This window comes from Seriola lalandi, unplaced genomic scaffold (genome assembly GCF_002814215.2).
Source record: "Seriola lalandi dorsalis isolate HSWRI2012SDOR001 ecotype SW California unplaced genomic scaffold, Sedor1 jcf7180002054949, whole genome shotgun sequence".
NCBI classification, from domain to species: Eukaryota; Metazoa; Chordata; class Actinopteri; order Carangiformes; family Carangidae; genus Seriola; species Seriola lalandi.
In genome coordinates, this window is record NW_019525500.1 from 1,868,202 (window position 1) to 1,882,898 (window position 14,697).

General features: G+C 39.8%; 1 protein-coding gene across 1 annotated transcript in view; it reads left to right on the forward strand.

Annotated features, from left to right (window-relative positions):
• Window positions 1–4,964: 4,964 nt before the first annotated feature.
• raver2 (ribonucleoprotein, PTB-binding 2) overlaps window positions 4,965–14,697 on the forward strand; it is an 87,818-nt gene continuing 78,085 nt past the window's right edge. Inside the window, exon 1 of the mRNA XM_023394575.2 lies at window positions 4,965–5,237. Coding sequence (XP_023250343.2) covers window positions 4,965–5,237 — 273 coding nt within the window. The remainder of the gene's footprint in view (window positions 5,238–14,697) is intronic.

Here is a 14,697-nt window from a genome sequence, read left to right on the forward strand (position 1 = left end):
CTCCTATATCCATTTTAGCTCTTCACCCCTACTTCAAGAAATGGGGCATTTCAGAGTATGAAATGGTTTTTCAGCCACAATCTGCACTTAGTTCCACAAGGATAGTGTTTTTTTTTTTTATGTTTGAAGCTGTTGGACATAGGTCATGCAATTTGTGGGTGAAGGAATAGTGGTACATACTGCCTGGAAGACCTATGATTTTTTTATGAGGGTTTTTTCTGTACCTACAGCGTTTCCTGCCAGGGGATCTGGGAAACAGCCACAGATGGAGAGGCAACATGGTGCTGATACAACGTAACAAGAGGCTTCTTTGGTTTGGGGGCAAAGAGCAGTGTGCTGTTTAAGTGTTTGTTTTCCTTTTTAGAAAGGAGAAATCAGGACTGCCCTCAAGACCTAGAGGTTAAGGTGCCAAACATGAACCTTTTAAAGCTCCAGTTGGTGTCTGACTGGGAACCTTTGGTGCATGTCCTTCCCCATCTCCCCATACTTAGTATCATAACTTCCCCAAAATAACACCAACATGTTACCTTATCCATCACCCTGTTATTTAGCATTACAACATTTTAGAAAAAGAAGGAATAAGATATTTATGTTCCTGTTTTAGACGCCATAGAGATGGAAGAGAAGACTACAGCTCCCAGTCTCTCTGCTACAGTATATGACATAACCATCAATGCAGTGAGCAAGTTATTTTAATACTGAGAGATACACCTGGACTGTGATTGTAGCATATTGAAACGATTTTATTTAATAATTTAACACAGAGCTTCTGTGAATTTGTATGGTCAGTCATCTTTGATACTTTCATCTGATCACATCTTTTAAAATCTCACATTTAATTTCAATGACCAACAGAATAGGTAAATATAGGTGGTTCCTGAAAAGGTACAGTGTCTTTGTCTATTTTAAAAGAAGGTCATAGAGTGCAGCTAAGTAAATTGTTTCTCCTTGAGGTGGATAGTGAAAATAGCGATGGCCACACTGGGCTCTCAGTTTACTGAACATCAGCAGGGAAGTAGTTCATCACTGTGGAGAGCTGAAGGAGAGACAGAGCTCTCCCCCCACGTCTCTGTCAGCCTGTCGACATGTCCCATAAACCCCATCAGTTCGTCGGCTTTCATTCATACTTCCTCTACATAGCCCTGTCTTTGTCTCCTTTCCACTGCCACTGTATCTCCTCTGCTCTCCTTCTTTCTCTCAAGCTGCCTGCTGCTCCCTGCCAGCGAAACACTGTGAATTAGAGCACTGAGCTCGGTGTCCAAGCACCCTCGGGTCATTTCAGTCAGTCGCTCAGCCCTGCCAACTAGTACGGCAGACATGCACTAGCAGCATATTTTTGTGCAGTCCAGAGTCCCAGTTTCCCAAACACATGTTCGCACTGTGATCATCTTAAGTCTTGCATGATAGCAATTTATAGAACTTTGAAGTCACTTTGACAGACGGCGCTTTATGTCCTATCATGTGGGTTTTGCTATAAATGTGTGGAAAATGTGTGCAACAACTGAAAACATAACATGAACCTTACAGCAATATGCCAAAGAGGGATTTGATCATAATGTTCAACTGTGCATTAATACTACCTTGTTTAACAAAATGAATTGGGGCCGTTTTAGAGGAATCAAGACATTAAAAGAATTGCACTTTTGAGTTTTGCTTGGGTTGAAATTGGAGAGTAGATGTAGATGCAACTTTCTCATTACTGACTCACTTGCTGGCCACATAAAAGTTGCCTCCCTGACACACTGGTTTAGAGGTATGCTTATGACCACTGTAATTAGGACATGAATTGGACAGGGAACTCTCGTGCATATTGTCCCTGTGGGTTCAAGTCAGCTGTTTTTAGTAGGTCACATGTCCCTTAATCTCTTCAATGCTATAAGAGAAAGGAAGCCATGCCACCACCACCACACTGCATCTGTTATCATGTATGAGAGCATAAATGGAGGGAGAGCATGCAGTCCTTTTTTACATCTCCTCCCGCGTCCCCGACAGGATTGCAGGGAGAGATGTCCATAGTCACACAGGATGTACACTCACCGTCAACTCCCATGCACAATGAACCACTTTGCCATTTAGGGTTCATCCCCCCGAACTCTTAAATCCCTCTCCTCCCCTCTCATCCCATCCTCACGCCCACTGAGCACATCCCAGGTGCCTGCTTTGCCCGTTCAGCCACTCTGCCCACCCACGCTCTCACACTCTTAGTCCCAGTGAGCAGCGGTGAACATTTTCCCGCTTTCTTCTTCTCCTCTCTACTCCCACCCACTCCGAAAGGCTGTGAATCACTGGCTGACATGCTGAAGCACCAGCAGGGCTCTTGTGTTTTAGATGGAGAGGGACTAACATCATTTTTTTTTTTTTTCCCTTGGTTTGCGAAGCATAGCCAACTATTATGGGTTTTGACTTGCGCTTAGGTAAAACACTTTGAAAGATACAGAGTTTGTGTAACTGTGCAGGGCGGCTGTAGACTGACATGAGTTAATGCATGTGCGTGCGTATGTGTTTGTTGGAGTGTGTCCTTGAGTGTAATACAGTTCTGGCATGTGTGTGTGCCAGGGGGACTGAGAGAACAAATTAATTGTTCTCTCATGGAAACGTTGTTTAGCACTTAGTGGAGTGATTCACGCGTCTCCAAAATCAGCCTGTGAAAGTGACAAGCAAGTCCTTGCTGTCTTTTCAGAGAACCACTGCTCAATGATTCATGTCCCCCAATCTGTCAGTAGGCACCGACTATTGAATTAGCTACGGATAGATCAAAAACTGACTTCTCCTCAGTGTTTTTCAAGTATAAAAAAATGTCTTTGTTTCAGTTGATTGCAGAGTTTGTTGGACATGGTTGCATATAAGATTCATGTTGGTCAGGAGCATTTGTCAGAGGACATAGGTTTGTGCTATGTGTACATGGGACAGTCTTAACAAAAAAAACCTGCTGTTGATCAGGAGTACATGATTAAACCTGATATGAAGAGAATCATATTAACCTTCAAAATGTTATGTTGTATTAGGGCTGCAACTAAAGTTTGTCTGGATTAACTGAGTAATAGTTTTTCTATAAAAGAAAATAGTACCCATTGAGTTTTCCCAGAAAATGAAATAACATCTTCTGATGTGGTGTTTTGTCCAACCACCATCATAAAACCCAAAGATACAGCATTCAGTTTACTATCTGACACAGTAAAGCAGCGAGCCCTCACAACTGAGGAACGGAACCAGAGAATGTTTGGTACTGGAGAAATTAGTGAAATAATTAATCAGTTATCCAAATTTTCCATCCATTTTCTGTTGATCAGCAAATAGATGAATACAAAGCTCCACTGTCTGTTTTAACAAGTTTAATCTAGTGCTGCCTACTCATATTTTCAACAATAATAACAATAAAAACTGGTTATATGCTGGTGGAGGAGCATTTGTAACCTCTTCATTTGGACTACATCATATGTTTGACTTGGATTTTTAGCATAAAACTGAGTCATGAACACGTGTCTTTCACAGGAAAAAAAATACTGTTCATCCTCTATTACTTTTATGTGAAATTACACAAATTGCCCTTTCCTTTAGCCTTACAGCTCTGGAATGGACTGAGCGTAAGCTTTATTGAAATATTCATACAAAGGGTGCACATACAGTCGGTGTGTTTCAGTTACACAGCTTCAGCCACTTGGCAATGTGAGATCATTTCACCCACTGACAACTGTGATTGTCTGGACTCCGATTTGCCAAGAAGCACTTCACACAGATGGCGAGAGAGAACATGGAGTTTGGATGATGGAGGATGATTTCACCGTCTCTTACAGGCCCCTGCATAATCGCGCTCTAAATATTTCCTAAGTGGGTTGATGTGTGCTTGTTGACATGTTTGTGTTCCTACATGAGTGTGAATGCATCCTATGAGTGTGAGTATACAGCGTGTGTGTCTGTCAGAGACTCGTGCAGCCTGCGGAAGCTACATAGGCATTGTGAGGACTCGGCAGGGAGCTCTGTTCCCCTTGTGTTTGCCAGGAGCAGCTTTCCACCCACGGTGGGCAGGCAAGCAGGCAGGCAGGCTCAGTTGGCATTCACTGGATGACTTGGGCAGAAAGGAGGGAAGGCACACAGCCATTCATGGTCACATTATGCACATGGGGAACAGGAAAGCTCTGGTGGTTTCGAGATATTCTCCAATGAATGTCTTTCTCTCTGTCTTTGACCAAAAGAAGAAATGTGTTAATTAGACTACAGAACAAAAATAAGAACTGAGTCTCTTTGTCTGCAAATGTACAATATTGTACATACACTAACCACTTCAGTGCTGTGAACAATGCACATAGTCAACACTTCACTCCTCGTTGTTGTTTAAAAAATTGAAATAGATTCAAATGAGTGATGCCGTAACCAAAAATCAAGCAAGATCCACAGTACTTGATCACTTATCAATAATTGAGAAGCTTACGTTAGTTTGATGACGTGATGGCGTATTGACGGGTCTTAATTGGCTCCTATACATTCAGCAGACTGTTGGGGTCGCCAGGAGTCCGAAGTGCAGCTCGACGTGGTAGAAACCACAAGAGCGGCAAACTGCCCATAATAAACAATGTCATCCATTAGCTCCTGCTTCCTGAAACACTCATTTTACATGTAAATTAACATATTGTCAGAGACAACAGTAACCTGCAACAATTCAAACATGACTTAATAAGGTCAAGATCATGTATATCATTTAATTACTATGCAAATAGAAAAATAGGGTTAGTAAGTGAATAAAAATTAATATTTTGCTCCGAAATTAATAAATACACTTATAGGTTTAATTTACTCATTAAAATTGCCTCTTTTTTTTTTTTTTGCATTTTATACGGGGGGGTGGGGGGTAATTTCTCTCTTTTTACTAATGCACACCTCTCTCTCTCTCTCTCTCTCTCTCTCTCTCTCTCTCTCTCTCTCTCTCTCTCTCTCTCTCTCTCTCACTTTTCCCTCAGCTACCCAAGATGGCGGCAGCCTCATCCATCCAGCCGCCGAGCGTTCACTCTTCTCTAGCCCGGGAGAGCGCACTTTCCCCGGAGATGGACAGCCCCGAGAACCGTCAGCCGGAGGATGAGGAGGCGGCGGCAGCGCAGTCCTCCGAGCCGGGGATTAGCCTCCGCGACCTGCCGGACCTGGAGCCGGAGGAGATCGAGAAGAGGCTGGCCAAAACTCGCCAGGAGCTGAGCAACAGGAGGAAAATCCTCATTAAGAACCTGCCGCCTGACACCACTAATCAGGTACACGTTAGTTTACATCGGAAAACTGGGAGAAAAGTAGCGTGGTTCTGTTGGTTTTCAGTTTTTGCACACATTGAGACGTATAGCGCGTTCATCAGTTTAGTTTGTACTGACTGACGTACTTTTCAGGATGTTTAATCTGTACTGTTTCGTGTTAATAGAGACCTGTTTGATGCTACTAATGATACTGAGGTGCAGTGACCTAAAATTGCCTTTTGCTTAGTATTTTAACCTCTTTTTCAAACCACATCTCTATGGATTTTGTTTGGAAGGTTCTCACATTTAGCTACTTCAGGATCACTGGCAGGCAGTGGGTGTGTTGTAAATTTTCTTGTTTACTTGCACACCATCACTCTAATGTTGAAGAAAGTGAAAGTTACATTCAGCAGTTAAAGACTGTTCTCTGACCACATAAATGACAGTTCACATACTGTAGTCTGAGAATATGAAACATAATTTTATTTGATCACAAAAGGTAAACAATTTAAGGTTGATGTAAACAAAACATGAACAGCATCAAAAAGCATCGTGTATTACACTTAGAAGCACAACCAAAATGTGAATGCTTATGTTTCTAAATGAGTTATGTGCAACATGATCATGCTGTAACATTTCTGATTTTCACATTGGTTTACACACCATTTTAGGACAGGGTAAATGTATTCATGCCCCTGTACTTGCATCAAAAATACATGGGAGATATATGAGGTTGAGGTAAATTAACACACATTTTAATTTCAATACTTGCACGCAGCAGTACATTGATCTGCATTTTTCTTTGCCATTCTCAAGCAGTTGTTGCCATCTTACCTTTTTTTTTTATCCTTTTCCTGACTTTTTGCAGCATAAATTGCAGTATACGACATGTACAATAACAGCTAACATTATAATCAGTTCATGTGGTAAACTTAATGTGTTCCATACCATACAGTATTGTACAGTTAAATTTCACTCTTATGCTATTAGTGTTATACAAGTATTGTTTTGAACAATATAAAAAATGACAACTGTTTACCTAACTTGGATTGTTATGTTTTCAAAACATGATTTCTGGCTTGTTGTAAACACTTTGCTATAATCAAATTCCTTTAATGGAGGCAAAAGCAGCTCAGTCAGTTTATCTTGTATGTTTGTTGTACGCGCAAGATCTTCATATGCAAGTTTCTTGTCAAAGACCAGAGAGACTTCACTGTTATGACTTCATGGCCTGTTTGATTCCTCCCTAAGTGTGATTCATCACTTGTGTCAGCATGCAAGTGTTCATGAGGCTGCATGTGGAAGGCGCTGATGGTGTGTTCCTTCAGGGTTGTAGCACTAAACATTCTTAGAAAGAGGCACACTGCAAAAGAGAGCCAGCTCTCTGCCGGGTGTTTGTGTGCAGTTAATGTGTGTTAGGAGAAGGAGAGAGGGAGTGTGAAAGAGTGTGACTGCGTGGTGTGTGTGAGAAATGAGAAACGGACGGGAGAGAGGAAAAAGTCACTTGGATCAGGTGAAGCAGCAGAAGGGGAATTTCTCTCTCTGTATTTTCCACATTATTCATGTGTCAGATGGAGCGTGATATGTTTAGTGAGTCTAAGCAGAGCAGTTGGAGAGCAGAGCTGCATGAAATCTGCCCAGCTGAACGTAACGTAAATCTATCCGTTTGAAATGGGAAGTTCACACTCTTTGACATTACACAGTGCGAGTTACTGACTGGTAGTGATACTGTTGAATCGACATATCGGGCTATGGATCTTATGCTTGAAGATACATCTGCGAGGGAGACAGAAATGAGCAGTTATCCACATCCCAGCTCTTTCAAATGTTGTAACCATCAATAACAGAATAACACATTGCACATTGTTAAATGGTTAACACGTTCTTTGAGTGCTGTGTTGTGGTTTTGACTGGTCCATCTGCTGCTGTTCATTTCTGCCTGAAAGGCTGCTTATGTCTGTATATCAGTTAAATGACAAGTTGAATAATAAATTATGGAATAGAAAGATACAAAATTTTAAAAACCAATCTTCCAAGTCTTTTATTACAGAATGATAAAGAATTTTCTCATTCCACCCTCTCAAGTGTAGAGATGTGCTGCTTTTATGTTTTAATCATTGTAAAGTGAATATTTTCTTCTTTCCCAAAAGTTGATTGGATGAAAAAGCCATCTCAAAACACTTCCTTGTGCTCTTGGAAGTTGTGATTGGCATTTTCACTATATTCTGACATTTTACAGGCTAAGTGGTTAATTAATTAATCAAAAGAATAATCAAGATTAATCGGTTATCCTAACCAGTATCAGTATTCATATGTTTCAGTAGTGCACAGGGTTTAAAGACTATAGCTAGTCTTGCTTGGTCCAGCTCAGGAATCCAGTGATATTCATAGTGCAGGTGTTGACATTAGAATATCTTCCATACGGATATAGATTTATGGTGAAGGAAAGTCCTCGTCACTGTCTTACATAACCTGTCTGATGGACTCAACAACGTCCAGCCGACTCATCTCCCATTCCCCTCATACCGGCTGCCCCATTAGCGAACACTATATCCCAGATTGTGTGTGTGTGTGTGTGTGTGTGTGTGTTTAGAGAGTATGGTGCACTGTGTCAGGGGTATGGCTCTGCTGACAGTACTCATCTCAGGGAGAAGTAGGGGGAGGAAGAGAAATCAGAAGAGCTGGCTGAGACGAGAAGAAGTGAAGGAGGGATAAAAGAAGAATGTAAAGGAAAGAATAGAGGGTGGGAGAAGTAGTTGAGGGACAAGCAGGGAGAGCCATTTTGAAAGAATGATGGATGTGAGATTGGATTTTTATTCTTTTTGATGTTGACACTATCCTGCTTAGATCAGAGTCATCAGCATTTTATATTGTATACCATTTTATTAAAAAAGTTGGGTTCACTGTAATGTTATCAGTAGCATTTTGACTCAAAAATATAAGTAACTAAAACTCAAAGTCAGTTGATCTGTAGAAGCAGTGCGCTGATTTCTGTACATATTTTACACATCGGAATAACAGGTGTGTCATACTTACATTTTACACACTATGTTTCATGAACTACTTGCTCCAAATACTGTAGGTACTGATTCAGAACTACTAAATTGATAAGCTTAAATTATTGATGCCATATTCATGAAAGCTAAACTAGGAGGAAAAAAGAGTCTGACAAGAGATTAGTGTTAGTGTTGGAGCATAGGGAATCTGATTATCAGATCCCAACCTTGGACATGATCCATTAATGGTTTCCCAGTCACAAATGACCAAGTTGGAAGTATTCCTTTTTAGGTTTGTTTTTTGAACTGTGAACTTTAGAGGTTTTGAGCAAAAATTTTGCCCCAACTGTTCACCCCAGGCTCTGTTTCATTTCAAAAAGAATAAAAATTAAGTTTCATTAAATCCAAGTGTAGTGTAAAAACATATTTTCAGATGTAGAAGAAGGTAAAATTGGTAGTGTGTGTTTGTGCATTGGGAGGAGATAAGCTCCCAAGGTCTTCTGATAAATTCTTGAACTATTCAGCTTCTTAGAAGCAGACAAAACCTATGCAAGCTGTGGACTATATGTACATATGTTTATGTTTTCTTTTCAACACCATGCAGTGTGTGAGTGCAGTTGTATTTGCATATGTACAGGTAAACACAAATATATGTAAATGTGACAAAGCAGTGTGCGCCTGAGCTGTTCTCTTTCCACCCACTTCCTCCTTTTGCTTTACATGCTGTGATGTGTCTGTGTCAGTAGCAGATGTTCATGAAATCTACCCCTCCTGACAGTGGGCAGCCTTCATCACCGTCATCACTGTGCCCATGTGTGCACATTGTTGTTATTTAGCTGTTTACTGTGGCATTAGTCACCTCAGGGGTTTGCAGATGTTTGTGGTAGAGCCTGAGCGATATTGGAATTTTGGTGCCAATACCAATATTAGGGATTAAAAAAAATTCTGATATCGATATATTGGTCGATTATATATAAACACTTAAACTTTATTGTCCAAAATGACATCAGTGCACTGAAACGGTAAACTTCACTGAGAATTAAATAAAATAACTATAAAAATAAATAACCATAAATAAAAAAAATATAAGAACAAATTGTGTGTGTGTGTGTGTGTGAGTGTGTGTGTGTGTGTGTGTATATATATATATATATATATATATATATATATATATATATTTAACTCGAATGAAAACAAAAAATCAAATATACATAAAAAGCTGCCTATATAACTTGACTTGACCCGAATATTTCCACTGCATTATTGCTTCTTAATAAAAGTATTCATATTAGCGCATATCGGAGAATATATGCGCCAACACCGATATATCTGTGAAAGGCCAATATCAGCCGATAAAATTGGCCGACCGCTAAATCGGTCGGGCTCTAGTAGCATTCAAGATGCACCTGTTAGACTGACTGTTATTACAACCAGGATAAATCAACAAGTTAATACAGGTTACTTATTTACTCATTATATGGCACAATTTAGCCGTGGCCCTCGAACATGTAGGTGACTTAAAATGAACTTGGCTGGAGAATATAATGTTGAACCAGTTGAGGACCATGATGATTATGTTTTCAGTATATATTATGGTATGGAAAATGTAAGCAAAATCACATATAACACAGCCAGACTAATTCATTTCCAGATAAGCCCATAAAATCACATCGACCGTATCCTTGACTTGAACTCCTGTACTGTGAAGGACTGATATCGCAGATTTATGAGCTCATTAACAACATTAATCCACACCCCATTGAACATTTAAAAATAGCTTAGGGCTCTGATCTTGGTGTAGTTTTAACAGCTGACCAATGGGACTCTTCCTTGGACTTGGTACACACATCGTCTACATCCACTAAACATGGCTTAGCTAGCATTTTACTAATGCTAGATTAGCAAAAATTTATCTGAACGTTTGAGTCATTTTGCTCTTGTTGTAGAGGCCAGCCAGCAGACTTGATGCACATGTTCTTGCTGTATCCGAATCTCTCAATTTTTAAAGCTTTTAGTGAGATGTTTGAAATCCCATTTGACCCTGATCCAGTCTGTGCCCTCTTTGGTTTAACATCAAAGGAGTCCTGTGCTGTCCTACCAAATAAAACCTATGTGGTCATAGCTTTCACTACACCCCTTCCAAGATATTTGATCCTTTTTTAAAATGGAAGCAACACGCTCCTCCATCCTTTTCTCATTGGGTCAAAGATGTTATGTATTTCTTAAAGCTAGAGAAAATTAAAGACGCACTCAGAGCACCTTTTTGAACCGTTGTTATGAAATGACGGCCCTTTTTATGAATCTACAGGAACCCCTTGATAGAGAGTAGAGTGGACCCCATAAATGTGCTATTACAGCAGACAGCATTTCCCTTTCCCCCTTTTTTTTCCCATGGCTTATGTTTGAGTAATTGATACAGTTATTTGGTTATCCTATATATTTTTTTTGTCTCACTTACCTACATGTATTCTATAACCTGTAATCCCATGGGTAGGGTGGCAGCATGCATGGATTAAATGTTTTGGGAATAAAATGGGAATTGCACTTACTGGAGAAAAGGTTTAGGAGTAACCTAGCAAGAGAGTGAAATGCGTTGACTGGACCAGTGCAGGAAGAATGTGGTGAAAAATTGGGAAAAAAGGCTAAAGAGAAATAAGTAGTTTTCTTAGTTGAGCTACATTATACAGCTTCATTCAGAAGAGCCATTATAACTTCCAGTAAGAAAATGTCTCACCAGTCTCTGCATTTCCATTCCTCCTCTTGACATTCTCTCATAGTGTTGGTTAGATTCTGATCGGACTTTGCAAGCTATGAGCACCTGCTGTTCACAAGTGCTGCCGTGGTTGTGTCTTTGTTTGTGTTAGTGTGAGAGAGAGCGGGAGGGGCGTTTGACATTGTTAGTAGTTCAGGATCCTGCTGGTCCCTGTTTACTGGAGTTCTTCACCCTCAGTGCTCAGCAGCTCAGACTTGAAATTAGGCAAGATGCTTTTAATACATAAATTAAGACTGATCAAACATTTGAAGTGTGATTTTTGGAAGTGAGGGTGGCATAATGAGCTGGGGGAGATCATTTTAAAATGGGTCTGGCTTGCATGTTTCGAGTTTCCTGTGGACGAGAGGAGAGAGGAGACCTAATACTCCACACTGATTCAAACCCAATGATTACACTCAGAAGATGCACTATGTAATCAAATTCTGACAGAAACATCTGACCTCATATATTCAAGTCAACAACAAAATAAAATCCAGTCAGTGGCAGCTCTGTCGGGGCAAATGCCTCAGTCAGATAAAAATGACAAGAGTAAGCCATACGAAAGAGAATACAGTAAATGTAAAAAAGTGTTGCCTAAAGAGTGTGTAAATACTGCACAATGCTCAGTCTGACAGGTTTCAATGACTCTTGCAAGATGCTGATGGCAGAGTAGGAACTAACAGAATGAAGCTATCCATCCTCCCTTGTATCAGTGGTTTATTTTCATAAATCACTTTTAGGAGTTTTATTCTACCCACAGGACTGTCATTCTGTCAGAATAAAAAAGACAAAAATGCCACCACTACATGCTCAGCTGAACAGCAGCATTATGTACTTTATCCAGGCCTGCCATTATTTATACTTTCGGTCAATCTATCAGTTAGTGTCATTGTCATTTTACAGAGGCCAAAATGACTGTCTTAATGATTGATTAAGATTGCATAAGATTGTCTACTTAGTGCCAACCTCCCTCTCCCAAGAAGTATTTATTTCATAATGATATGAAACAAAGAGCAAGTTATCTTTTTGAATTTGTTACTAGCATGTGATTTGTGTTTAAGTGAAAATGTATTAAATACATTGACTATCAATTTTTTTCAATCTTTTTACATATTTTAACATTCAATTTATTCATACTTCAGCATCAGCCATACACAACAGTGTTAATGTAATGTTACAGTTTTAACTCAAGATGGTCAATTTGAATATATTTTCATCAAATCTAGTTGCATATATTTCAGTTACAGGTGAAATTATTATTGAAAACATTATTTTTATTTCACCTTACAGATATTCTAAATAAAGCAATTACAAAGCTGTTATTTAAATTATATTTAAAATCTTTGTTTATATGATATGATGCAATTTTACAAACTAAAACACTTGACCAAATGCTTAGTATATGAGTCCAGTATTGTGAAGCTGCTTTGATTGTTTAAAATCAGTATTAGTACAACAATGTGTCCAAAGTATAGAAGACAGTAACTTTCCCACATCCAGCCTGTTGATGTGCTCGGTGCTTTCACTGGCGCCTTGGTTTATGAGCACAAATGACTCCAAGAGGCCATTTAGCTTTTATGTCTAAGAGCTTCTCTGCCAGTCTCCACATATCTCTGCAGTTGCTGTGCTTTTTCTGCTGCCATGATGATGCTTCATGCTGTAGCTTGGTGCTAAAACTGTCCTCTGAGTATAGTTAAAAGATTTCTGACATTAACGTAAAAGCCAAATATTTCAGCAGTCTTCACCACCCAGGTAAAATAATAATTTTTTTGGTTGTGTTGTTTACCTGAAGGCTAGGATTTACCAGATCTCTGCACACAAGTGTAGACTGTTGCTTCCCTTTGTCAACACATATTGTAAACGTATATTTTGATTTTTATATCATCTGGCACATCCCCACACACTGATTACTGCAGGCCAGCTCATACAAAAATAACGAGCATTTTTAAATGATGTTTTGACCTGATGTCTGAAGGACGCTGCTGATATGTGAGGAGCAGTGACTGTTAGCTCAGTGGGGGAAATAACCTCCAATCTGAGCCCAGTCGCTTCAGGGCCTGAGCCAAGCAGAGACGGGTGGGTGTGGAGAGGGGAGGGAGGTGCGGTCGTACTGGCTGACAGCAGAATCAGTCCTGTCTCAGGGCAAGCCACCTGCTTCCCTAAGCCCAATGGTTCCTTCCTTGCTGAGATCAAATCAACCAGCTCCTCTATTTAAGTAACATGTAAACAGGGTGAAAATAAGAAGTGGATATACATAATCTTTTGACCAAGCAGTGGTCCACCAACTTCCCACATAAAATTCAAAGCCAGTACCTTTTCCTAACAACGAATTAAGTTTTAATAGTAATAAATGGTCATTTAATTTATTAATGGTTGTCTTGGTGGTTTTGAATAATGTCCGGTTGAGGAATTATTAAGGTATAAAGAGAAGTTTATTTTGAGACATGCTTTGTTTGAGTCAATCACACCTCACAGTGATGACTACTTATTGCTTGTGCCACCTCAGCTCCACCCACACTCTCTTACTCTGAATTTTCTGACTCTAACAACTGATAAAGATGATTGTGAATGATATGCTGAGCTCTAGCCTTCAAAACATGTATTCAGAAACTAATGGCATATAATGAATCCTAAAGCCAAACTCCATTGGAAAAGGCATTTAGCAGTCAAAGAGTAATCAGAGTAGTGAATCTGCTGTTATCTATGTCATAAGATGATGAAGATTATACATTTTGGTGTATTGTGTACTAAATATTAATAGCATTGATTTAGGCACAAACTAATTGTAGGTTTCTGTATACTAGGGATGGGCATTTTCAGTAAATTCAATATTCGAGTACTCATTACTCGCAAATTATATATATAATTTTTTTATTTATTTATTTACCATTTATAAAATAGAAAAAAAAAAGAAATATGGGAGGTCCGTGTCCTACTGGAAACACAAGCGGAATGTTAAGCTTGCGTTTGCAGTCGGACACGGACCTCCCTGACCACGCCTACTGTGTGGCTGTCGGAGAACATGATATGCAAGTTTAACGCCACATATCTTGAACTGCATGTTATTTGCACGCCAACTGAGTTGAACTAATGCAGCCAAAAACATGTGCGCGAGTAGTGAAATGCTACTCGAATAGTTACATCAACAACGAGTACTTGAGTACTCGTACAAATTCCTACTGTATGCCAGTACTTCTATCCCAATCTGTGCTACCTGAAAGGTGCTTAGAAGAGCTACTGACCAGATTGTGAAGTTTGTGCTTTAATGAGTCAGTGCATGCTTAGGTAAGGTACAAGTAGTAACCTTACCCACTTACTGTACCTGAAAGGTGGATATATTATGCAACATCAACAAGTTAGGAGGCAACTAGCAAAGAGGGGGTTGGCCTGCATGTAGAGGAAATGAGAGAAGAACAGAAGAGCAAGAGAATAAAAAGGAACTTGTTAAATCGAGGAGTTGTACCTCTGCTGCTGCAGAGCGAGGATGTTAAACTAGAATGCAAGGTGTGGTAACTCAGAATTTTTTTGAGAGAAATGAAGGATGAAAGATAAAGAGATGTCTGCACGTCTGTGTGTTTATGGTTGTCTGCTCACAATATGCGAGTGTGCATGTTTTCTCAGAAGCTCTCCTGGCAGGCATTTGATGGGCCAGTGATCCGTGCTGTGCATGGTTTGAGCCACCTGTCTCTCTCTCTCTCTCGCTCTCACTCAACCGCCCACACACCCACCCACCCAA